This window comes from Ictidomys tridecemlineatus, chromosome 7 (assembly GCF_052094955.1).
Source record: "Ictidomys tridecemlineatus isolate mIctTri1 chromosome 7, mIctTri1.hap1, whole genome shotgun sequence".
Classification (NCBI taxonomy): domain Eukaryota; kingdom Metazoa; phylum Chordata; class Mammalia; order Rodentia; family Sciuridae; genus Ictidomys; species Ictidomys tridecemlineatus.
Genome location: NC_135483.1, coordinates 129,928,492 through 129,954,258, shown reverse-complemented (window position 1 = coordinate 129,954,258; position 25,767 = coordinate 129,928,492). Strand labels below are relative to the sequence as shown.

At 42.3% G+C, this 25,767-nt stretch overlaps 1 protein-coding gene and 1 long non-coding RNA gene across 4 annotated transcripts in view; one reads left to right on the top strand and one right to left on the bottom strand.

Annotated features, from left to right (window-relative positions):
* Positions 1-964: 964 nt before the first annotated feature.
* Pla2r1 (phospholipase A2 receptor 1) overlaps positions 965-25,767 on the top strand; it is a 117,424-nt gene continuing 92,621 nt past the window's right edge. The window contains exons 1-3 of one of the 3 annotated variants that reach the window (XM_078017464.1): positions 965-1,484; positions 17,242-17,625; positions 19,862-20,035. In XM_078017464.1, the coding sequence (XP_077873590.1) occupies positions 1,364-1,484; positions 17,242-17,625; positions 19,862-20,035 (679 nt within the window). In that variant the 5' untranslated portion in view covers positions 965-1,363. The remainder of the gene's footprint in view (positions 1,485-17,241; positions 17,626-19,861; positions 20,036-25,767) is intronic. The other 2 variants (XM_078017465.1, XM_005315764.5) reach the window with 2 other exon arrangements.
* Positions 5,930-6,944, bottom strand: LOC144365546 (uncharacterized). The gene is made up of 2 exons (XR_013424094.1): positions 6,510-6,944; positions 5,930-6,281 (listed from the first exon to the last, which is right to left on the bottom strand). It is a non-coding gene; the product is annotated as an uncharacterized LOC144365546 (long non-coding RNA).

Here is a 25,767-nt window from a genome sequence, read left to right as displayed (position 1 = left end):
CCATGCCATGTACCTGATGCCTCCAGTCCCAGTGCTTCTCAAGTCACACAATGCTGCAAAAATATGCTGGGGAAAACAATGCTAGCACCTCCTTAACCAACAGGAATCATGAGTCTATGGGTAAATGTTATCCCTTTTGTCCTCAGCTCTGAGGGTCTCTGAGGTTCCTATAGGAATGAGCCAAGATCTTCCCTATTTCACTGTGACCTTCAATCTTGCTCCCTGCTAGGCATTTTCTCTAGGGCTGACCTTTTCATGGCACATTTACTAAGACTAGGAAACCACATCCTAAACATTGGTTTAGTATTGGCTGGTCATCAGCTGAGACAGGTCCTCTGAGATCCCACCATCATTTTTTTTTTTAAGTCGCCTTTTGCTTTCTTCCCTTCTCTTATATTTTAATGATTACTGTCAAGGTCCTGTTTGGGATAGATGTTATTTTAGTCTGTTCCCACGAGTATTAAGTACTTCCAGTGTTCTGGTTCTCTGAAAGGTTGCAGTTTGGACTATAGTCGGGGTCATCCTACTCACTAGTAGTTTAGGGAGTAACTTTTGTTGGTTTGGGGAATAAATCATAGCAAATCACTTAACCTTTCTGGGCAAGGTTTCTGAGTTACAGGGTGACATATTTTTCTGGATAATATGGGGGATCAAAGGAGATGGAAGTAGAGACTCTTTTAAAACTGAAAGAAGGTCAACAAATGAAATGCTCTGGTCTCTATCCTTCACTCTGAAGCGTGAAGGATAGAGACCAGCACGGGCCCCCAGGGGTCTCCAGTGCTCCACATTCAGAGCCTCCCAAAGCGCCTGCGTTCCGGGAGCAGCTTGGAGCAGCTCGGTTTCAGCTCAGCACTGAGGCTGCCAAACCCTCAGTGTTTACCCGAACCCTAGGCTTTGCAAACCCACACGTCAGACTTCCTGTTCCCAGAGATTCTCAGTTCTCTCACTCTCACGTCCTTTTGGGCCTCCCGGCAAAACCAGAATGCTGCTAGGAACCCGAGGAGCGCTTGCACCCAGCAGCCTCACCCCTCCTCTCTCCCCACCCCAAAGGCAGGAATTTCTGGGATGGGCAGATGGTCCACTCCCTCTTCCTCCTCCTTCCCCAAGCCCGAGTGGGTAGGGCGGGGAAAACCCCACGACTTTCCTCCCGTCTCGCAGCCCAGATCCCTAAGTGCCTGCACACCGCGGCGACAACGGGTGGTAGAGTGGGTCTCCCCGAGGGGCAGGGGTGGCGAGGCCCGCAGAAGAGTGGAGCGCGGAGGAGGCTGCGGTCCCGCCTCCCACACCGCAGGCGGGGTGCCGCCGGGGAGCTCTGGCCCCAGCAGGAGCCACGAACAGCACTCAGTGAGTCCAGTGGTTAGCGATGCTGTCGCAGCTGCCACTGCTGCTGTCCTTGCTACTGCTGCCGCTGCTGAGGGCGCCGCGGGCCTGCGCCCAGGGCTTGGCGGCGGCGCTCCCCCGGGAGCGGGTCCTCGAGTGGCAGGGTGAGTGTCCCCAGGGCCAGGGAAGCAGGAGCGGGGCATGGTCGAGGGAGAAGAAAAAGGGACAATGCTGGAGATGGGCGGGGGCAGTCGGTTTGTGTGGTGGCTGCGTGGCTGCGGTTCCAATGACCTGACATCCGGGCAGTCCCCTTGCCGACACAGCCGGGGGTGCACCTGGCTCCCAGGGCCGCGCATCCTCCAGGTTATCCACCCGGAGTGCGGCGAGGGGCGGAGCCTGGAATCCTTTGACTCAGCTCTGAAGGGGTCTCAGGAGTTCAGAGCAGGCTGAGATTGGAGGTAGGAAAAGTTTCAAAACATAAACTTATTTTGTCCCCTCCCAAAGCAAGCTCGCCTCCTAGCCTCCTAGCCTGAGTGGCCCCAAACAGGCATTTCAGTTCTGCCCTTTGATAGATGGGCGAGGGGGGGGCACTTCATCTTTACTAACTCTTCTCAGACCAGGTAGGGGAGAGGAGATCTGTGTTCCAGATGAATTATACGAGCTAGCACAAATTTATTCTTCGCTTCTTAGTTTCTCTCAGTAGAATAATAGGGTCTGTGATATCCATGAACCACTGAAGAGTAAGTTACTCCAAAACATTCACATGCACACACGGATCAATTCAGTAAACATTTATTGAGCATGTACTACCGGTAAGACTAAATAAGGAACGTGTAAGGAGACCTGAAGAGAGGTTTCTGACCTGCAGGGACCCTGATTCAGGAATGGGCAGTCTCTAAGGTGGAGAAAACCACATTCTAGAGCAAAAATCTGAGCCTCATCTTCTCTGCCTTTGTGTAAAACAAGGTGTGATCAATGTCTGCATTTTTCTTTTTACTTTGTCAATATATTTTGTTTATATTTTTTGAGATATTCTTTCATGTACTAAAATATCAAGACAGGTTGAACAACACCACTCATTCAAAAGTGGCCAAAGTTTAGAAATACTCTTACCTTCTTAGTTCAGTAAACACTGCTCCTGTGCATGCATTTAAGACCCCATAGATGTAGTCCATCCCCATGAAGAGTCTGCCATGCAGTGATTTTCTCTTTTTATTTTGACATGTGGGATTTGCCTGAGCACTCTGTGGTAAGACAGAGCTCACATGACAGAAATTGGAACTGGGCCACACAGAGAGCAGGTGCTGGTGATCCTCTGAGCCAGAGTTAGCACGATGGGCTAATCCTTTCTATATGTGGCAGACCCAATTCCTGGCCTGAGATAGTTACAGAGTGTTTCTCTTTAATAGTCAAGGGCACTCTGAAATCAGTACTCTCTGCTACCTTCAATACCTTGAAAGTGCAGTTTGCAAATCTAAAGGAGCTCCATGTAGTCAGCATAGAGATTCTTCAGATATGAAAATGCTACTACTAGTGTCCCAAAGAGCAAAGAGTATGTAGTAATCGTCACCCAGACTGACCTCCCAGACTCCAGTCACCTGCATCAGTGGGATTTCAAGTGTAATCTAGACAGGTTTAAAAATCACGATTTTATCTATATAAAGAGAGAAAAGTAAAGTCTTAGTGTTGGGAAGGAAGTGAAACATTGTCCACTCCAACTGTACATTCTTTAGATGCAGAAGCTGAGGGTACGGCTACCATGTAGTTAGACATGTTTGGGGTGCCTCAGTTTACCATTGTGTTCACTATACCACACCAATTCACCTTTAGCCATGATTAACATCTAGGAGCAACTGGGAGAAAAAATTCACTCATTTTTGTTTCATACCCTCTAATAATGGATATATACTAACTCACATCAGATTATACATATAGTATTTTTCATCTGAATTATTTAATATATATTTGTTGATTGATCAGGTATGTATTATAAGTATACCAGCCTTGGGAGACATGATAAGATTTCATTGTGCTGACTTTTCAATCATTTATCAATAATTTTGTATTCAAAAATCAATAGTTAGAATGTCAAATAATAGTTAAGTTCATGCATTTCAGAGTCAGACTCTGAATTCAACCCCACTGTGCCATTTACCAGCTGTGTGACTTTGAGTAAGTTACTTAGGTTCTCTATGCCTTAGTTTCCTCTTTTGTAAAAACAGAACTAATAATAATGTTTACCCAAGTGTTGTCCTTTTGTTGCACTGTCACTGAGGCTTCTCCTTCCTCTGACCAGTCTAGACCATTTTGATAAGTTGACAGCCCTGTACCAATTATTCACTGTTTTGAATACACGTACAGCATTGTACTTGGTAGTTCTGGAACCTGTCTCCTACCTCTAGTTGGCTATACCAAGAGGCCATATTGTGTTTGTTTCTCTTTACCCAGAATCCAGTCCATTCTTCTAACAAATGCCAAAACTTGATAAGCAGAATGAAGAAGGGTCTAAGCATCCTAGTGAAACGTGGGCATAGTCATTGCTACAGGAAATTACCTGAACACAAGAAAAATGCTTTGAAGCCATGTTGGGGGTTGAATATCATAAATGTGAACTGACCCCAACCAAGACAGTAGGACAGTTTCCTCCAGCAATGCTCAGCTTGCTGGTGGCAGGAGTGTGAGGAGCCCCAGGCTCTATCAGGCCTAGGGTCAGGCAGGGTAGGCTCTTCTGGACAACCAGTGAGGAAGGGGAGTAAGGATGTGGATGAGCGTGAGGTTGGTGTGCTTGGGCATGTGGTGCTACGTAAAGAGAGAAAGTGAAATGGTAGGGATGGCAATTCTTGACATCTCTGCCAGTGGGAGGAGAGAGGAGCCGCCAGAGGCCTTGACTGTTCCCTCGCTATCTGTCAAGCACTGCCTTGGTTTGGCTTCATTACTCATTGGAATGCAGGTAGTTTATTTGGGGGGTGAGTCTAGAAAATACAGTAAGGAGTGAGGAAGGGAGGCAGGAAAGGGAAGCCTCTATAGGCAACTGGGGCTCAATTTCATAAAAGACCCTCTGAAGCCCTGTGTGGATCCCCGTGACCTCCTGGGGGGCCAGAAGCTGGGGTGTTTGCTCCCGAACTCCCCCTCTCATTGAATGAGGGTCACTCCTGGCACCTAAGCCCCCGTGTTTCTGGCCTTCCTGTAACACTCTCAGACAAAGTCACAAAGTGAGCCTGGGGCACATGGAACTGCCAGTAGGAGAGTGAGCTCCAGGGTAGGGGTGTGAGTCCTGAACCAACAGAACCTGCTGAGCTCCCCCATGTTGGGGAGATCAAATCATGTGTAGGATATGACACTGTCCCCCAAGAAGCTGAGAGTCCCGAGACAGAAGCAGAAACACAAACAGTTACAAAACAGAGCCGTAGGTGTTATAACAGCAATAAGCAAAGCCCAGAAGGGATGCAGAGGAGGGCTTGGCCTGGAAGCTGGACACTCACAAAGGGGCATTTGTTTTCCTAAAGGCTAAGTAGATAGTTGCCATATGGGAAGAAGTGAGAGAGAGCATTCCTGGTAAAGCATATTTTATGTGAAAAAAAGAATCATGTATTAGCAACAATGAAGTTCAGTGAGCCGAAAGATCCCATCTGAGCTCTTTTAGGTGCAAGGGGGAAAGTCCACTGAAAGTCACTGGGGTTGTAAGGGTCCCAGGATCTCAAGAAGACCCAGGAATAGGTTCTCCTATGTACCCAGGCCTCCTGGAACCTGGGAATTGGCCACTGGAATGAAGCAGCTACCTCCTGTTGCTCTCTCAGGGCTGCATGGTGGCTCCTGCTGGTTCTTTCTGTTGTCTGGTTTCTTTCTACTTTCAGGACCTCTCATGTGTAGTTCCCACCGCTTCCTGGGAAGAGTCCCTTGACTTCCTAGGAGGAGCTGGTCACACTGTTCCCAACATGCTGGCCCATCCCTGTGCTCTACCACTGAATTAAAGGCTTTCCCATGGCTAATTGGCCATGGTAGGGATGTCAGCTGCACACAGGGGTGCTGCCTCATCAGGGGCTGTGGATGGGGTAGATCCCCAGAGCAGGGTCAAAATCAGGACAAGAAGCTGTGATATGTCTATATTTGGAAGCCTGAGAGAAATAAGGAAGTGAGAAGTTGAGTTGGAGGCATTCATTCTAAACAAAGTCTGGGTGAGTGGATGGGGTACAGCAAAGAAGGGCCTCATGCATTTGGACAAAGGGGAACTAGATCACACTTTTAGGTTTAAGAATGCCATGGTCAGTTTGGGTTCTGAAGAGGGTAATCATGGAGGGCAACAAGACATCACCTAAAAAGTTAAAATTGAGCTGAGTCAATTCTAGTAGGAATGGTGAAGAGTCAGAAGTTTGGATTCAAGAAATAAGGTTTAACTGGGCACAGTGACCCATACCTGTAACCCAGCAGCACAGGAGGCTGAGACAGGAGCATCACAAGTTCAAAGCCAGTCTCAGAAAAAGTGAGGTGCTAAGCAACTCAGTGAGACCCTGTCCCTAAATAAAATACAAAATAGGGCTCGGGATGTGGCTCAGTGGCTGAGTGCCCCTGAGTTCAATACCTGAGACCCCCCAAAAAAGGAAGAAAGAAGTTTTAAAAATAAAAAGTTTCTTTATTAAGAAGATATAGAATAGGAAGAGTACTGGTAATTTGATGGAAATTCCAGATATTGGAGATGAACCCATTCTGGGTAGTAACCAGATGCAAGATGCGGTTGTAGAAGTGGTCACTAAAGTGGAGAAAGAAGGTCCTCACGGCAGAGAAGTTCAAGGAATCAAACATCCAGAGCAGTATTAAATCTGGAGCTCGAGAGTTCTGAACTCTCTCGTTGGTAAGGCACAATAAGAAATATTCTGCACCACACACAGTAGCATACGCTTGTAATCCCAGCAACTTGTGAGGCTGAGGCCTGAGGATAGGCAACTTAGTGAGGCTGTGAGACCCTGTTTCAAAATAAAGAATAAAAAGGGCTGAGTGATGTAGCTCAGTGGTAAAGTGTCCCATACCTCCCCCCAAAAAAGCAGTATATTTTACATGAGAACCTGTAAAATATATATACATATATATGCTACATCAGAACCTGCAATACACACACACACACACACACACACACACACACACATATACATCTGTATTTGAAACAAAAATGTCCTTCAAAAAAATATCCTTACCTACTGTGACATGCTGCCTCTCTCGTACTCGATTCCATTTTGTTTTGCTGGTCATGACACAAGGCACTTGGCTAGAGTGCTGGGTCATCTGTAAGAAAGTTTAAAACTATAGGGTGGGAAGACAATAGAGAGCCTGCTGCTATCAAAGTCATACCAAATGTGGAGAAGAGTGGTTCAGGACAGTGGGGCCATGTGGCAAGAAAAGGAAGAGGAATTGGTGTGGGGAAGAGGTTTCTGAGAGGAGACAGCTCCTGGAAACAGCAGTGCCGAGCAGCTATGACCCTGCGAGTCCCCCAGAGCTTCTATTTCTAACACAAAGGTTAAAAGGCCTCTCTTCTTTGCTCCTAATATTTTCTGACACTTGGGGAGTGGTTACTCTGTGTTGTTTTACATACATCCACACATTGTAGCCTCATAACAACAAGGTAGCTAGTATTAACACCTCCCCTTTTACAGATGAAGCAAAGTTAAATAACTTTGGAAAATTCTGTGGGCATACCTAAGCCTTCTTCATCTGTAAATGAATATGTCCTCAACCTTTCAGGCACTCAGTAGTTCAGAGAACCCCTGGCCATAACTATGTGACCCCATGACATAGTTAACTCTGTACCCTGTGGCAAGACAGGAGCATATAATTTGAACTCTCTGCAAGAGGAGCAGGAGGTCAGCTCCTTGCTCTCTGTAACTCCTCCCTTTCCAACCCACTAATTCTACATGTGGGAGTGAATATTTTCATAAAGCAGAAATGTGCAGAGCTATTGATTTATTTATTGTTCTAGGAAATTCCCATGTCCCTAGGCAATGAGCCATTCCCTTAATCTGGAGATTTGGAATTTAAGTAAAAGCATGATCGGAGAGTGGCTTAGCTGCCCTTCCTGGTGTGAATCACTCCAGCCATCTGGACATGGTTTCTGCTGTCTCTGTCCATCATCTTTCAGCATCTCCCCACTTCAGGTTTGTTTGTTTGTTTTTAATCCCACTTTCTCTGACAGGCTTCTTTCCTCATGAATCTTTGCACATCAGAATAGACTTTCAGCTTTCCTGGTCCTTTTTATTCTTTCTCATTAATGTTCTAAAGTATTTTCCCATTGGTGGTTGTCACAGTAACTGATACCACACAGTGCACATTCCAGCCAATGACCAGAAAGGTTGAGCAGCAGGGATAACCCAGGTGTCCCCTCTGCTCCTCTTCCTTGACTAACAATCTGCTTATTTATCTCAGGTTTTCTGAAGTAACCATGCCTTTGTGTTACCTCTTCTGAATTCATCTCCATGTGGCAAACCCTCATATCATCTATCAAAGTAAGATATTTAAGGGATTTATAGACACTTCCCTCCATTTGCTTTCAGAAATTATCCTTGAAAGCTTTTTAGGAAATATTCCAATACACAGCTAGGACCATAAATTTTATAGCTTGAATTGATCAAAATAAAAAGAAATATTATTGTTTATAAAATTACAAAAGAGCACCTTATAATTATTGTCTTAAGACATTTAGGGGGAAATATTTTATAAACCCATGAAAAACCCATGAAAAAAGTTGAAGATTATGATTAGGATTTCTATATCGTGGGTTCTATGATACAGAGCTTTTATGAGTGACCCCGTGACTTTCAGTTTATGATACTTTCAGACTACCATAGTTCCAAAGAAATGTGTTTAGAAAGTTTTGCTATTTCTTATTTTCTGCCTTCTACTCTTGAGAAATTTTCAATGATGAAACTGTAAACAGGAAATTCAAAGTAATTCTTTAACTGTAAACATTTCCTTATTTTGCTGCTCTTTGGTACCATCCATGTTCAAAATCACAGCTTGCTTTTACTCTCATTACCACTGAAGAACTGAAGCCACCTTTATCAAGATGCCATGACACCAGCTAGGTGCAGTTATGCAAGCCTATAATCCCAGTGGTTCAGGAGGTCAAAGCAGGAAGATTGCAAGTTCAAAGCCAGGTTAGCAATTTAGTAAGGCCCTAAGCAACTTAGCCAAGACCCTGTCTCAAAATAAAATATAAAAAGGGCTGGGGATGTGGCTCAGCAGTTAAGTGTCCCAGGGTTCAATCCCCTGTGTATACACACACACACACACATGCACACACACACACACACACACACACACACACACACACACACACACACAAATTATGTCACCAGCACTTACAGGATAGATGAAAAACCCAAGCCAGATAGTCTTTTAGCTTCAAATAGATCTATCCTAAGAGAAGGGCTCTGTAGTTCATCAAAGTTTTTTTGGTTTGTTTTTTATTTTCCACAGTGCTAATCATGTTCGGATAAGAACAGGGAGGGCTTCATGGGCATGTACCAGCACAGTTATTCAGGGATTAGGGTTTGGTGCTCTGTAGTTTGGGCTCTTGTTTTTTTAACTCTTGTCTTTGAACTGTGTGCCTTGTGTGAATCTAATAGAATAATGACACTCAAGCCAGAGGCTTTGGGCTCAGCTCCACCTGGTAAATCCTTCCCAGGGTAGCTTCTCAGTTGCCATTCCTGCTCCACAGTCACTGCTGCCTTTACCCTGGAGGGCAACAACATTGCCAAGAGGTTTGGGGGCAGAGGCCTGGGGCCTGGGATTGGACACCCTGTGGCATCTCAGGGCAGGCTGCTGCATGCCCTGAGCTGGCAGCCCCACTTCATGTTTTATGAGGACTGAGTGGGAGCCCATGACCTCTGTCCCATCCAGGTACTGAGTGTGGGCCGTCCTTGGTATTCACAGAAGTTGCAATCCCTTATGGGCCCATGGGAAGGAGAAATTGATTTGACTTCCCCATGTCCATCCAGTGCCACGCATTTTCAATTTATCCTGGACCCTGCAAATCGTGTAGGCAGTCCAGATAAGAGGGATGGAACCCCCAAACATGATTTTGGAATGAGACCTTGTTAGCAGATAGGGTCTTTATAGAGGTAAACAAGTTAAAATGGGGTGATTGGAGTGTCCTAGTTCATATGAATGGCATCCTCATCAGAAGGGGAAACTTGGACAGAGAAACATGCATAGAAAGTAAATTCTGTTAAGAGACAGGAAGAAGCCAGCCAAGGAGAGAGGCCTGGAGCAGCTCCTCCCCTCCTCCCCTTGGCCCTCAGAGGGAACCAAGGTTGCCACTCCTTCATCTTACAATCCAGCCTCCAGAATAGGGAGAAAATTAATTTGTCATTGAAGTCACACAGTTCATGGTCCTTTCTTAGGGCAACTCTAGCACCAGAGATTAAATATGTGTTGTTTTAATTCCTACCTAGAAATTAAGTAAATATATAGATATTTTAAATAAGTATATTCTCAAAGCAGTTAAGACAGATAGCTCAGTGTAAACGCTTTTGCCTTCAATAATGTTGCATTATTTCCAGACCTGTTTTGGTTGACGGTGGAGCTGTTTTCTGTTTTTGTTTGCTTTGGTGACCTAGTCTCTGTATCATTTCCCCCAGGGCTTTAACATGCAGGCATCTGTGAGATGTTGAACAATGTCTGTCTTCTTGTGCTTGCCATAACTCGGAGATTCCCTGGTGACTGAGATGATACATTTTCAACGCTGTCTATAGGATAATAACAAAGCCACTGTGAATAATGGTTTTTATACCAGCAATGTCTGTTGGGTACCTTCCAGTTAAATAAGGCCAAGTGATGGGGGAATAGACCATAAGCTAAAAGGATGAAAAATGTTTTCAACTAGGTTTAAAAATGCATTGCTAAGATAGCAAGTTGTAGCAAAGAGCCAGGGACAAAGAGAGGGAGACAGGATGGAATGCAAGAAGCAAGGACAGTGTGAAAGGGTTAACCCTCCCACAGGGGGCTGGTAACAGGCAATTTGAAGCCTCACAAAAGTGCAGCCCAGTGGAGCTGATTAAGCTGGGTTTCATTTTTCCCACATGTGAAAGAGTATTGTGTTCTTCCGTGGAACTTGGAGCAGTGATTTGGGGAGATTAGAGAGAAAGAGGAAGAGAACATGTAAAAAGATTTAGCAAGAGGGGTCCCAAGGGCCTGTGGAGCTGCTGATTATCCAGGTTCAGAAGCTGCAGGAGAATAAAGAAGGTTCAGAGTCAAGGACAATGCTAGGACAGGGAAAGAGAAGGATGTTCTGTAACAGGAGGAGGAGAGGTGATTGTTTTGCTTTTGTTTTATTTCTGTTTTTGTTTGCTTGCTTGCATTTTGTAGTCCTGGGGATCAAAATCTACCACTGAGCTATATCCCAGCCCTTTTTTTATTCTGACTCAAGGTTTTGCTAAGTTGCTAAGGCTGGCCTCCAACTTGCAATCCTCCTGCTTCAGCATCCTGATTCAAGGAAAAGATTTTTTAAGTACTTATGTAACTTTTTAGTTAATTAATAAAATGCATTTGACAGAAACTCAAAGACTTCAGATTATTAGTAGACACACCAAAACTCAGAAGATTTGACCTAAAATGCACATTTCATGCAAAGGGTCAGAAGGGCTGGAACATTTTTTGCTTAGTTCTGTGGATCTGTTCTTTCAAGAACCATGCAGGTACCACTTCCTGTAGGCATGGGAAATTCCTCACTTACTGGTTTGGAAAGTCATGTGAAGAACCCAGATTTTCCATATCACTCAGCAGTGAGCAGGACTTGATTCTGCAGCTTACAACATCACTTCATTGTTCACTGAAGGGGATGTGACAAACCCAAATCTGTGACACGGGACAAGGGGGACGGGCACAGCTTCAGAAAAAGCTGACCACCTTCTGGTTACAGAGAGATGCCCTCCCCATTAACTTCGGAGCCCCATCCCTGCCAAAACAGAAATACTATAGGAACAGCAAGAAAACGAACCAACTCAAGAAATGCTGCAGGCAGGAAGTACGTGAGCCCAGCATGAGCTACATGGGCTGATGGAGTGGAGGAGGTTGAGCCCAGAGGACTGAGCTAGGCTTTTGAAATTGGATTGCAGCTTGTAAATTGTGGCTTCCTAATAGCTTGTCTTAAACATTGCACTTGACGTGAACCATACACTTGAACTTTTCCTTTCAGTTCTCTTAACATAGAGCAGCACAGAGGCCAACTGTACGTACGTAGTTGGATTCAGTGAACTCCATCGCCGTGAAATTTATTGAATAGCAGGAAGCCCTTTGCTTGCTTAAAATGCCACCATAAAAAAATAGTATTTCTTTAGGAATTTTATTTTATTGTTTCAATTTTTATTTACTTTTTTGTTGTTGTTGTTGTTGTTAAAAGTGCAGACACTTCATGGAGGCCTAACAGTTCAAACCTCATCTTAGTCACTTAACACTCCAAACCTTCAATCAGCCAATGCTAAGAGAATAGTTATCTTAAGTTGAAGACAGTATTGAAGGCAGGGAGAGGTACTGGAAGGGGTACTAAGTTCACTTCCTAAAAGAACCTCCAGTTGGCACTGTACATATCAAACTGCACTCTCGACCCCTGGCTTTGGACTCTGACATCTTGGCATTATAGAGATTGGCAGGCCTCTAACAGTCCTTTGAATACTTGAAGGCAAAAAAAAAAAAAAAAAGATTCATTACAATTACCTTTCCAGAATCATCATGTATTAGTCAGTTTTCTGTTACTATAATGAAATAACTAAGGCTTGGACTTTATAAAGAAAACAGGTTTATCTGGTGAGTATCTTATGACAGATGGCATCTTGGCCAAAATACATGTGAGAAGGAGATCCCCCATGGCAAGAAACGAAGCCAGACAGAGGGGAAGAGGCAGTTTTGCACCTTTTCTAAGCAATCCTTTCACATGGGAACTGCATGTGAAATCCAGTCCCATGAGAACTGCATCAGTTCTTTCCAAGGGCAGCCCCTCCGTGACTTCATTACTTCCCACTAGGCCTCATTTCTTAAAAATCCTATCACATTGCCACACTGAGAACCAAGCTCCCAACACATGAATCCTTGGACACACTCACACCATGTCCCAACCATAGCAATCACACTCCACCCATCACCTAATCCACTCACCTCTTCCCTGTATGTGGTGTCTCCCTATTGGCTAGGTCTAACTGCTCTCTCCTGTTCTTTGCATCACTGATGCACTGACACCTTTAGTCTCTCCAGGTGGATCACAGCAATAGTCTCCAGACTCTTCCCCAAGAGTGCTAGGGTACCACCTCCTCCCACCTAATTTAGAACTCCTCTGGGGCAAGAGCTTAGTCATTCTTCTTTGATTGTCTTGGCACCTAAAACAATGCTGGGCACATAGTAGGTGCTCAGTAATGTTTTTGTTGAATGACTCACCACCCTGATTCATCTTTTACTCCACAGCCTCAGTCAGTCTTATCCCAAAACTCCCTTTCACCTGAAGAAGAATATACAAATTTTTGAATAAAATTCAAGTTCTTGCTGGGCACAGTGGTGCACGCCTGTAATCCCAGACGCTTGGGAGACTGAGACAGGAGATCGCCAGTTCAAAGCCAGCCTCAGCCAAAGTGAGGAGCTAAGCAACTCAGTGAGACCCTGTCTGTAAATAAAATACAAAATAGGGCTGGGGAGGTGGCTCAGTGGTCAAGTGCCCCTGAGTTCAATCCTTGGTACCCCACCCCATCAAAAATCAAGTTCTTCATTAAATGATCCCAAACTACATCTTTGTGACTTCACATTTTACTACGGTCAATATCTTTTTAAATTTTTATGTTATTTATTTTAGATATACATGACAGTGTATATTTTGACATATTTATACAAACATGGAGTACATCTTACTCTAATTAGGATCCCAGTCTTATGGTTGTACCTGATGTGGAGCTTCATTGTGGTGTACTCATATATGTACGTAGAAAAGTCATGTTAGATTCATTCCACTGTCCCTCCTGTTCCCATCTCCCTTCTCTTCCCTTCATTCCCCAGACTGTCATCATCCAGGAGCTGATTATTTGCATCATTTCTCAGTGTTGGTGACATTCTCTGTCCAGAATGTCTCCTCTGCATGATTTCTCGCCTCTCCTTCTAGAGATTGACACTCCCCCACTCTCCTGACCACTGTGACAAGGACAGGGATCTTTGCCTGTCTTGTTCATGAGTGCACCCCTGTTGTTACAAACATTAGGTCCCTGGTAAGTGTTTGTGGGATGAAAATAGGAGGCACTTGGTGGATTCTCAGTTCAACACTCAACTACTGCCTTTTACCCTTTACTTCCACCCCGTTGTGCTTTTATCTCTTAGTCAAAATACATTTTGGCACTGAGTTATAATTACTTCCATACATTTCAGTGATTGCTAGGGAGAACATGGGTGGCTGGAGGGCGTGCATTGCAACACAGCCCCTTCCACCTGCCAGGGTCCAGCACATGCAGTATTAGGTACCCAATACATGCTGGTGGTTTGAAATTTCAAGTCTCCTACTTCAAAATATTCAACAACAATCTATATCAGTTCATTTTCTTCTTTCTAGCTTACAAATGAGTGCATGTCAATACAGCTATGTCTGGACTGAACATGGTCCTCACTGGGTATATGGGTCTAAAGCTTCTAGGACAAAATGGATTTGGTGAGAGTAAAAGAACGATTCAATTAAATAATCTTTATAGTCCCATCCAGCTGTGAAGCTCATTGTTCTGGGTTTATGGGTAAAGTGAGTCTCCACACCCATATTCCTTAGCACTGTTCTTTCTTGTCCTCCCTGGAAAATGTGCGGACACTACCCACGCAGAGAGGAGCCCTGTCCACCCCTTACATGACATCAGCAGAGGGTCCAGTAGGATGTCTTTAATTTTGGTCTGTTTTCTTGATCATGACTTTTATCACTTGTTTTTAAAGGGCTTATCTTGAGTTGTAATTATAGTATTTCCTTTAGAACAAATGGAACTTCCTTCTTTTTATTAACTAGGAAAATTTCCATGGTTTCAGAACAAATAGATACAGTTTCAAAGGACAGATATTTAGGCAAATAATTTCTCTATCCCTAACACCACTTATAGTGAATGCTTATGGAATGAATTAATTAATGAAGGAAATATTTTATTGAAATAATGTCATAAAAGAAATTTCCTAAACTTAAGTTTAACAGTTGCCCAAAGAAACATTCTTAGCCCACTCCTCAGAAGAGTATGTGTTATATTACGGTATGTTATCTATGGCTCCCACTAGAAGGAGCTCAGAAGCAGAAAGTAGGAGCACTAACTCCCATGATTTTTTTTTTAAAGGATGGAAATTAGCTTATAAGTTACTTCTAGTAAATCAATTCTTCTTCTTCTCCTCCTAAACTTATAATTATGAAGGGAAGCATAATAACATTTTCCTGCAAAGAGATTTAGTAATTCTGGCAGTACTTCATTAATCACTTAATCAGTGTTCAAGCAGAACTGATGTCCTTGACATATATAATCAATCTTGATTCCTCCCACATTTGATTTTCATCCTTTTTGAAACCCAGCAACTATACACACTAAGGATTAGTGGCCCATTTCCACATTATAGTTTTGTTAGAGACAACTCATGTGCATATAGTAATAATCAGAATATTGATTCCTATAGTGGGTCTCCTCACAGTCTATTTGAAACACCCTTATCTTTAATGGATTTATGAAGTGTTTAGGATCACATTTTATTATAACTTTGGGAAATAGGCTCAGGTCATTTATTAGCTTAACATATTTGAAGGTAGCATGTTTATTTTTATAGGCAATCCCCAGGTGCTTGTTGATGAAACATTCTGAAGAACTTTTCCAAAGCTGCATCCTACAGGCAGCTGGCATGGAATTGTAATGGTACCTCAATATTAAGAAGCATGGATTGGGTTTGTCTCATATCTTCTGCTTTGTAAAGGCGTTGCTTTCAGAGATCAAGGAATCTGCCCAGTTCTAGTCTCCAGAGCTCTTAGCCACTGACCAGCTATTCTACCTGCCTATGTTAGGTATATTAAGGGGTGAGGCCCAGATCTGGAGATATTTGAATGTATAAAATATACATGGCTATGGTGCCATAATAGTAAAATAATTATCCTTTAATGAAAAATTAATGGAACTCTGAGCTAGCTAGAAAGTAATTAGTAGATTACAACAGAAATTAAAGTTAACATTCTACCCAGGCATGAAAAGGTGAAAAGGAGGGTTGGAAGGAAGGTTAATTATCAGAGTCCATATCACGTTGATGAAAGGTGGATTTGATTTTGAATGACTATTACTAATAACCATGCAGACGTGGCCTTCATTAGGAAAACAAATTTCCTGATCTAAATGAAATCTCCTTAAAACCATTTATTCTCTCACTAACCCACCACGGCCACTGCCACTCCCTTCTCTTTTGCTCTGATATATGGTGATCAAAGCAATTTTCTGACAACTAATTTAACTTCTCAAACACATGGCTATAAGAAAGGTTATCAATTATTAAATGAGGTATGGCTTCCATTAATACATTGACAATTTTTTTAATGGTGTCTTAAGTGATTTTTGTTACCATACATCAGTTCTCCTTGGCCAGATTAATTTTGGAGAAACCAAAGAACTTTACCAAAAGTGAAGCATTTTTCCCTTAAACCCAGACATGAGGAGGTTCATTCTGCACTGTTTCAAATCTCTTGAAAGCGGTATCTTGCCTCTGCTGTATGACAAAACCCTCCCTAAACCCTGGCCATTGTAAAGGAACCTGACTATGTGCCTTGGGAGCTCTGAAGGACAGACAGGAAGTAAAGTCTAAGACAGGAGCTTAACTGAGGGGAGAGCAAAAGAGCCCTGATCAGACTTTCAGAGAGAGGGGAGCTTCAGCATTCATGGGCCTCAACAACAGCTACTGGCAAGTTCAGTCAATATTGAGCACTTACTGAACTTTGACATTGTGTTCAGGATACTCTGTGCTTGGACATGATTGTCATCTTCAAAAAATGAAAACAAAAAAAAAAATCTGTGAGAAAAAACACAGCCATGATGATTGTGCAATTGGCGACTTCCAGTCAGCAGCTTAAGTCAGGTAATAGGTAGGAGCTAGCATATTCCCTGGCCGGGTCCCACTAGCTTTTGCACAGGAAACTCACCCAGATCCCTTCTTCTGGCTCCAGAGGGAAGAGTTCAGGACTATGTCACAAAATGTCTACTTCCTCCACATGGCAATGTGGCCTCTGGTTTCTACCACTGTCGTGATGTTCTAGCCACCTGTCTTTTATCTAGGTATGGAGCATTAGCTAGTGTCCTGTTTACTTGCTGCTGATAGTCCCATGCAACCAGGCTACTCCTAACAAAGCAAAATGTTGCCACTTTTCTACTCCTGATGGATCCAGCACAGAAAGCAAATGTTAAGAAGCATTGTTTTTTCACCAGCATGGGGAATTATCTAGCACTTTCCTATATCCTCTTGGTGGTAGAGATTTTCATTTCAGTAACTCAGCTGTCATGTTCTTAATATCCAGGCACGCCTTTGAAGAAAACCTAAAGTATCACCACATATCTGGACACCCAATGCCCCTCCCCCTTGTTCTGATTATTATCACTTTCTGTCCAGTTGTGATGAGTGCTTTCTCTCATCAGTGTCACCAAATGATTGACAGGTAGTTATGTTCTTCTAGGTCCAAGGGAATCTCAGATCAGAGGTCTCCATTATCTCCAATAAGTCCTTTATATTTCCCTCCCCAAAACCTCCTGTTTTATGCAAAGAAAGCCCTTCAAGTAGACCTTACCCATCAGCTCCAGATCTATCTGGAATGGCTAGCAGCTACAACCTAGCACAGCTTAGATATGCACACGGGATCCTTGTGGCACTAGTTAATTACATAAGAAAGTCACATACCACATCTTTTATTTTTTGTTACAGATAAAGGAATATTCATTATCCAAAGTGAGAGTCTTAAGAAATGCATTCAAGCAGGTAAATCTGCACTGACCCTGGAGAACTGCAAACAGCCAAACAAGTACATGCTGTGGAAATGGGTTTCAAACCACCATCTCTTTAATGTTGGAGGCAGTGGTTGCCTGGGCCTGAATTTATCTAATCCAGAGCAGCCACTAAGCATATATGAATGTGATGCCACCTACGTTTCCTTGAGGTGGCGCTGTAATAGGAAGATGATCACCGGCCCGCTCCAGTACATGGTGCAGGTGAAGCAGGATGACATGATTGTGGCCTCAAGGAAACATCTTCATAAGTGGATTTCCTACATGTCCGATGGTGGGGACATTTGTGAACATCTTCACAAAGGTAAAAATGCTTTAAATCAAAGTGCACATGGGATGGTATGCAGTATTTAGGAAACGGTCATGCTAAAGATACTGGATGATAAATGACATTCTATTTTGTGTGTACCAAGCATGGTCTGTGAGGAGGCACAATTTATTAGGGGACTTATAGTTTCTATAGTTCTATTATTTTGGGCATTTTAAAACAGAAAACAAAAAACGTCACATAGTTAAATGATTTCCCTCAGGGTTTGTTTCTTTTGTAGCTTTCTCCATCCACCTGTCCATCCATCCATCTATCCTGTACACACTTGTTAAGTGCTAACTATTCTTCAGCACAGTGTTAGGCGCCTGGTTTTCAAAAGTCAATAAGGCAGATTTGGTGCCTCCCCTTATGGTGCCCTGCAAAATTATGCCTCAATAAAACCACGTCCTCCGAAGGACTCTAGAACATCCGTGGAAGCAGAGAATAGAACTCCTAAGGCCCAAGGTGAGATCATCTCCTGGGCTTCAAAGAATGAGTAAACAGAGAGCTAAGAGCAAGACATTTTTCAGGGCTTCCTACATTCAATAAAGCAAGTGCTACAAACCAGCACTCAAAATGTCATAGTTCTAAAGAAGAACTCAATATTTTGCTTCAATTTTTTAGCCATATACCCAAACTCACGTGCACACAGGGGAAGACCCAGCGATATATGCTTTTGAGTAGAAGGCAGGGGACTGAAACCAAAGCATTGTGTCCGAAAATGCTTCTGGCTCCTAACAGACATAACTGCTAAGGCTGGTGGTGTGCTGTGAGCTCAGTCTAGCCCCTGCCAACTCTGGGAAAGGGACGGGATTCTCCATAGCTGACCCTTTTACCCAGGACCTGTTGACTAAATTAAGGGTGGCCTTAACGCCCCCTACCATAGGAGGCCCCAGCTGAGTCATGAAGTTTTTGTTGATTCCTTCTTAACTCAAAGGATGGTGGATGGTTGCAGTGTATTGAGAACCCAGCCAGCAGACCACATCTGTGTGGTCATCTTTCTAGCCAATGGGCCTCCATCACTGTCTTTCCATTTAAGCTGGTTGCCACACTGCACCCAGAGATTCTTTAAAAATGGAAATCTGACCCAGCAGCTCAGAAGGCTGAGGCAGGAGGATAATGAGTTCAGAGCCAGCCCCAGAAAATTAGCGAGGGCCTAAGAAATTCAGTGAGACCCTGTCTCTAAATAAAATACCAAAAAAGAGGGGGCTGGGGATGTGGCTCAGTGGTTGAGTGCCCCTGAATTCAATCCCTAGTAAAAAAAAATAAAATAAACAAATAAATGAAAATAAATTTAAAATGGAAATCTAATCTTGTCACTTTCCCTTTCAAAACTTGCCTGTGACCTTTCACCATACTCTCCACCACCCTCAGAGTAAAAGGCAAAGTCCTTAGCAACACTCCAGGACTTCACTGCAACCCCTTCCCCTGCCGCCTTGCTCTTCTTCATTCACCCCACACACTCCTTTCTCCACACCTTTACATTTGTTGTTCCTTTTGCTGGCACAAATATTTCCACAATTAACACCCCCATTTTACCCAGTTCTTATTCAGGTAGACTTTACATTGGTGCACACACACACACACACACACACACACACACTCACACACACACACTCATGCACGCACATTTGCGCATGCTTGCAGTCCTCTTACCCCATTTTATTTATCTTCATGGCACTTACCACGACCTGAAATTATCATATGTTTGTTTCTTTGCTTTCCCTTTGTCTCTCCCCACTAAAGCAGAAACTCCTCATGAAAAGGAATTTTTCTCTGTTTTGTTCACTAAGATATCCCCAGTGCAAGGTACATTAAGTGCTCACCAAATATTTATTGAATGAATAAATTAATAAATTCCTATGAAACCATTGAGGTTTAAATACCAACACTGGTGTATTGGGGAACTGGCAGATACTTTGAAGTAAAATCTTCATTAAATTTTCCTTTTCATCCATTCACAAGTTCTGTGCTACCGTAGCAGCCCACTGTAGTAAATAAACAAGTGGATGAATGTACAAGCAAACCATTTAACAATTCTTCCTCTAAACCCAGGCCTGGAACTGGCTCTTCTACAGCCACTAGACAATGATGACCTGGGGGCTCAGGAGGGTTAGTTAGTGCCTGCAGCTAGGAGGATTTCTGTCGATAAAAATGCATAACAAGATGACAGTGTGCGGAGATAATGCTGATACTGTATTTATCTGACTTTGTCATTTATTTTTTCTCCTAGACATGTATACAATCAAAGGGAATGCCCACGGGATGCCATGCATGTTTCCCTTCCAGTATAACCATCAGTGGTTTCACGAATGCACCCGGGAAGGCCGGGAAGATGACTTGCTGTGGTGTGCCACCACAAGCCGATACGAAAGAGATGAGAAGTGGGGATTTTGCCCAGATCCCAGTAAGAATAAATCTAGTCTTCTCTGTATGTCATGAATGAATCAAGGATGATTAGAAAGCATGCGTTATCTAAAGAAAAGCACCAGCATTGATGTATTGAAGTCTGAATAAGCACCCTGATTCCATTAAACCCGATCTTGATTTGGGGCTTGTTTTTGCCTTGGAAAAAACAATTCAGATGTATATTCCCTTCCCCCCCTCCTTACATTCAAAAAGATGTTAATTAGCCATTCTTCATTAAGCTCAGTACATAAGGATGCTTTAACCAGAATCAAATTATAATACTCTGTGATCTCATTAATCCCAGCTTCCCGGCAGGGTACTTCAAAACAAACCTGAATGCACATAAAGCCCAGTTATCCTTTCAATCCACTGCCTCTTCTGAGCTGTCCTAATTTCCCCCCATCCATACTGCTTGTCTTGGCCATTGTCAAGTCCAGGCGTCAACTGGCCCCTTGATGATCTTTACATAAAATCACAGTTCCCTCATTATTTCTCCACAATGGGTTCTCATCTTGTCTCCCTTTCCTTACTATTTATTCTGTAGCTATAGCCTCAAAATCCTTTTATCTTCTTAACTTGACTTTCAAGTTCCAGTGACAGATGCAAAGTTCTTTTTCTTAAGTTAATGCTTTATAATTTTTATCTTATTTTTATTTAACATAAAGGTTTCTAATTGTTCCTACATATTGGACAATATTTATATACACCTTCTGCTTTCTCTATTCCATTTCTTCCATCTTTGCTCCTGCAGGTTAGAGTATAGTTTTTAGAACCTCTTCATCTTTCATGCCTACTTCCCCTCCACTTATGTAATGAAATGAAAAAATTTAAAAAGAAAGCTATTTGAAGAGATTAAGTCCAAAGAATCTGATTTACAAATTATGTATAGAATTGTTTTATAATCTAAGAGCCAATATGGCTTAGTAAATACAAAGGAGGATAGGCTTTGAAGTCTGATAAGCCAACACTAGAGTCCTGTTTCCTCCCAACAATGAGATTTTAGGAAGTTCCCTTTGTCTCTCTGGGTTTTAGATTCCTTGGTCATAAAATGGAGATAATTGCACTACCTATTAGTGTTATTGTATGGATTCAAAGTTAATCCATCTGAGGGATTTACAGCACCTGGCACACAGTATGTACTCATAGGGATTGGTTGCCACTCCCACCATCATCATCATCAAACTTAATTTATCTTTTCTGCATACACTTCTCAATCAACGGTCCTTCCTCTTTATTGCCCATTAACAAGCACTAGGCTAAGCATAGTGGTGAATACCAAGAGTTTTAGAACTTTGGATTCTCCCTTGAAAGAACTTGGCATCTACATGGAAGGCATGGCTCTATGGTTGGCTCTATGCCAGAAAATGCAGACTATATTTGATAAGATGTTCTAGAATCACCTGAGACATAGTTAAAAATGCAAGTGCTTGCTCTTCTCCTAGAGATGCAGAGAGTCCAGGATTCAGGACTCAAGTATCTGCAGACAAGTCCTTAGGTGATCCTGATGCAGATAATTCATCATCAAAGAATTCATAGGAGGCAGGTAATTCCATGCAACACACATCTATGAATAGGGTGACATTAGGACAGTTAACAACCAATATGATATAGGCTATTAAACAATCCAAGTAGAGATCCTAGTGTGGGGTTTGGAGTTCTAGAAGCCCCCTGCTGGTATTAACCCCCAAGCTGCTGGAATGTGAATGAAGAGGTGCAGGGAAGTTTGAGGTAGCAGAGTGCTTGGGACATTAGCTATTCTACAAGCATGACAATATTTTGTCATTTAATAAATGTCAGATCACCAACTTTCTCCATCCACATCCATCTCACATCCAGGTGTACATGCAAGTAATCCCTACACACCCTCAATTCCTTAACCAAATGTCACGTTACTTGCATTATCTTCTCTATTTCTGTCTCCAGTAGATGTCATTAAAACCAAACCGAACAAATACTAATAGAATTAACACATATTTCACATGGATCTATTAGTAGTGACTAAAAAAAAAAGAAAAAGAATGATAGTATTCTTTTAAGATTCTCAGAAAAGCTCTGTTACTTATAGCCATTACATCTTCTCAGTGGAAGCCTGGGTTTCATGGGGCTCAGGACTTTTCACCCCCTAGACTATCTCTTTGCTCGGCTTCCTACAGCTCAGAAGCTTCCTCCACTTGACAGACTGCCAGATTCCCCTCTCCTGACCTTTACCACAACCAGCAGGGAGCATGTTTGTGTGGACAGTGCTGAACTGCTGTTCCAGTTTCTTCCTTTCTTGTTACTTTTGGTTCCAGGTGGCCAACATAACTCAAAATGATGTGTCAGAGACTGAAATCTGAGCAAGCTGATAGCTCTTTCCATGGGGTCAACAAGTGGATGGGACAGAGAGGAAAGGTTCATACTTCTGCATTTCATCTCACATTTCTCTCATGGAAATCTTTTCTCACAATGCTGAGGTTGTTTTTTTTTAAGTTGATTGTAAGTGATTTAAATTCAAAACTTAATACTGATGAACACACACACACACCACAGTGAAGGGTGTGATTAAAGATCTTCAGGAATAAGCATGATGCATAGGAATCTCTCTGGGTTCGTTCAGAGGTCATTTGGGCCATTCTTGGTCTCTCAGGGTTCTATGCCCTACAAAGCTGGAGAGTCACAGTTGGTTTGAGATATTTTTAGAATACCAGTCTCTGGAATGATCTGATGGCCCTTGAACCTTATTCAGTTGATATGATTTTGATATGACAGAGCACATTGATACCAGTGTCAGTGTATAATTGCCAACTTCACCTGAGCCTCCAACAAGAATCAGAGAAGCTATTATGTCTCTCTTCATCAGAGTGAAAAAACTTTTGCACTTCAAAGGACATTATCAAGAAACTTGAAAGAAGGGCTGTGGATGTGGCTCAGTGGTAGAGCACTTGTCTAGCATGCACAAGGCCCTGGGTTCCAGTCCCAACACTGGAAAACTAAAGGAGGAAAATGAGACAAAAGCCTACAGAATGGAGAAAATGTTTGCAAACATTTTCCACTGGGGAAATAAAAAATATTTCCTATGAAAAATATTTGCAAATATTATGTATCTTACAAGGAACTTATATCCATAATATATTATTACAAGTTAATGATAGAAAGACAAATAATTCTATTTTAAAAAAGTGGATAGACACTTTTCCAGAGATTTACAAATGGCTAATAAACACATAAAAAGAAACTCAACATCACTAGCCATCAGGAAAATTCAACAAAAACCACAGTGAGACACCATTTCACATCCACTATCAAAAAGAAAGATAATAATAAATGCTAGTGAGGATGTAGAAAAATTAGAACTTCATCCACTATTGCTAGGATTGTAAAAGATATAGCTCTTTGTAACACAACCTGTCAGTTCCTCAAAAGATTAAATATAAAGTTCCCTATCATTCTGCATTTTGCTACTAGGCATATAATCAGAAGAAAGGAAAACATGCCCACACGAAGCTTGTACATAGATACTCATAGCAGCAAATTCATAACAGCCCAAAAGTAGAAACATTACAAATGTCTGCCAACTGATGAACACATAAATATAGTGTGATATAGCCTATGGTGGAATATTACTGGGCAGTAAAAGAAAAGAAATACTGGTACATGTTACAATGAAGATGACTCTTGAAACATTATGCTAGTGACTGAAGTCAGTCACAAAGAGCACATATTGTGTAATTCCATTTATATTAAATGTCCAAAATAGTCAAACCTTAGAGATAGAAACTAGATTTGTGGCTCTTGTGGGCTGGAGGTAGAGAGGAGGATTGAAGGGAAAGTGGGGAGTGACTATCACTGGGTACTGGGTTTCTTTTTGGTGTGATGAACTTGGTCTAAAATTGATGGTGTTGAGCTGGGGATGTAGCTCAGTGGTAGAGTGCTTGTCCAACGTGCATGCAGCCCTGGGTTCAATCCCCAGCACAGTAAAAATAAATAAAATCGATGACATTTATGGTTGCACAATGTTTTGAATATACAAAAAAAAGCAATGGATTGTAAAGTTTTAATGGGTGAATTATATGGTATATGAATTATATTTTAATAAAATTGTTTTTAGATAAATAGGAAATGAAGAAATGTAGATCATATGTGTATTATAGTATGTGACTGGTGTAGACAGAGAGAAGGCAGTACCTGGGATAGGGAGGCCAAGTAAGGAGTTTTGTTGTAGGTGGTGGTACTGGTGGTGGTTGTCTTCGTTGTGATTTCTTGCTTTTTAAGGATGAGAGATGCTGAACCATCTATGAATGCATCTGAAAATGATCTCCAAAGACATTGAAAATACAGGAAAGTGAGGCAGCTGGCGGAGGCCATGTGATCTCTCAGAAGACAGAAGGAAGTAGGGTCCAGATCAAAGATGCACAGATTGGCCTTTTATAGATAAAGACAATTTCTCTAGGAGAGATGAGGTAGGGTACAGTGCAGGCCCATTAGTTACATTAGGTGATGGAAGAAAAGTAGAGAAACCAGTCTAGTGGCCGTGACTTTCTCTTTGTAGAGGAGAAAGAAAGAATGAGCAGTTTGGACAATGGGGAAGGTGTGAAAAAGGTAGCATGGTGCTGGAGAGAAAGCTTCTTGGAAAGCTAGTGATGTTTCCAGGGAGTATTAGGGGTGGTTGATAAATGAGATGGGTAGAAGGACTTTACTTGGCAATGCTCCTCTGTTGGATACAGGCACAGAGGAGACAGATGATTGGGCTCCTTCATTGAAACAGGGCACCATAAAGTCACTAATGAGCTAAATCTTCATATTCAAAGACAGAGCAACACATAAGAAAATTGGAAGGGACAATTTTGCCTGGGGTCTTTGTAACACAGGCAGTCTAATTTTCCTTCCTTGGTGACTACTACTTCACAGCTTCCTTTGATAACATGTCCTCCTCCACCCAACAATCTTTAAATACTGATAGGAAGCTTAGGGGTTAGAATGGGCTAAGTAGAACACGCTTCCTGCTTTCCTAATGCTTCTATCAAGAGGAACAGATGATCAACAAGCAATCACATAATGTATCATCCAATTTCAATTATGATCAGAGCTACCTTCCAAGGAGTGTATAAGGCATTCAAAAAGTGCATTGCAAGGATCCTGACTAGGCCTGTAGACCCTGTTAAACGAGATTTACCAGCAGGGCACTTTACAGGGAACAGACACCCAACAACTATTTGCTGAGTCCAGGAAGACCAAAATGAGACAAAAAATAGTAAATTTACAATATCAGCTTTGATAGTACTAGTCTTCATTTTTCTAAAAAAATTCAACAATTTAAAAAAGTGACAAGAAACAGTACACCTGGGACAAGGGTGAAGCTATATCCTTAGGGAAGAAAAACAAGCCACACTTAAGAGCAAGGAAAGGCTGATATCTGCCATAGTTCACAGTAAAATCAGGGTTGGTATGAAAACACCTCAGCCCATTGCAACAGAGGTGGCTTGGAGGGGAAAGATCTCCAACCTACAACATCATGCAAATGATTTCTATCATCTCTAGCAAACAATCAACTTCCCGCAAGGAGTTCAAAATTCAGTGAGAGAAAAGATAATAGAAAGACAACCAAATATGCAAAGAAATATGATGATGATTCTATCCCTTAGATTAAATTTTTTTCCAGAATAATTAAACATATTGAGACGTGAACTTTCAGTCTTGCGTTTTCAGTGGCTTAGAAAGAGAGAGCTAGGAGCCTGTGGCAGGTGGGTCCTG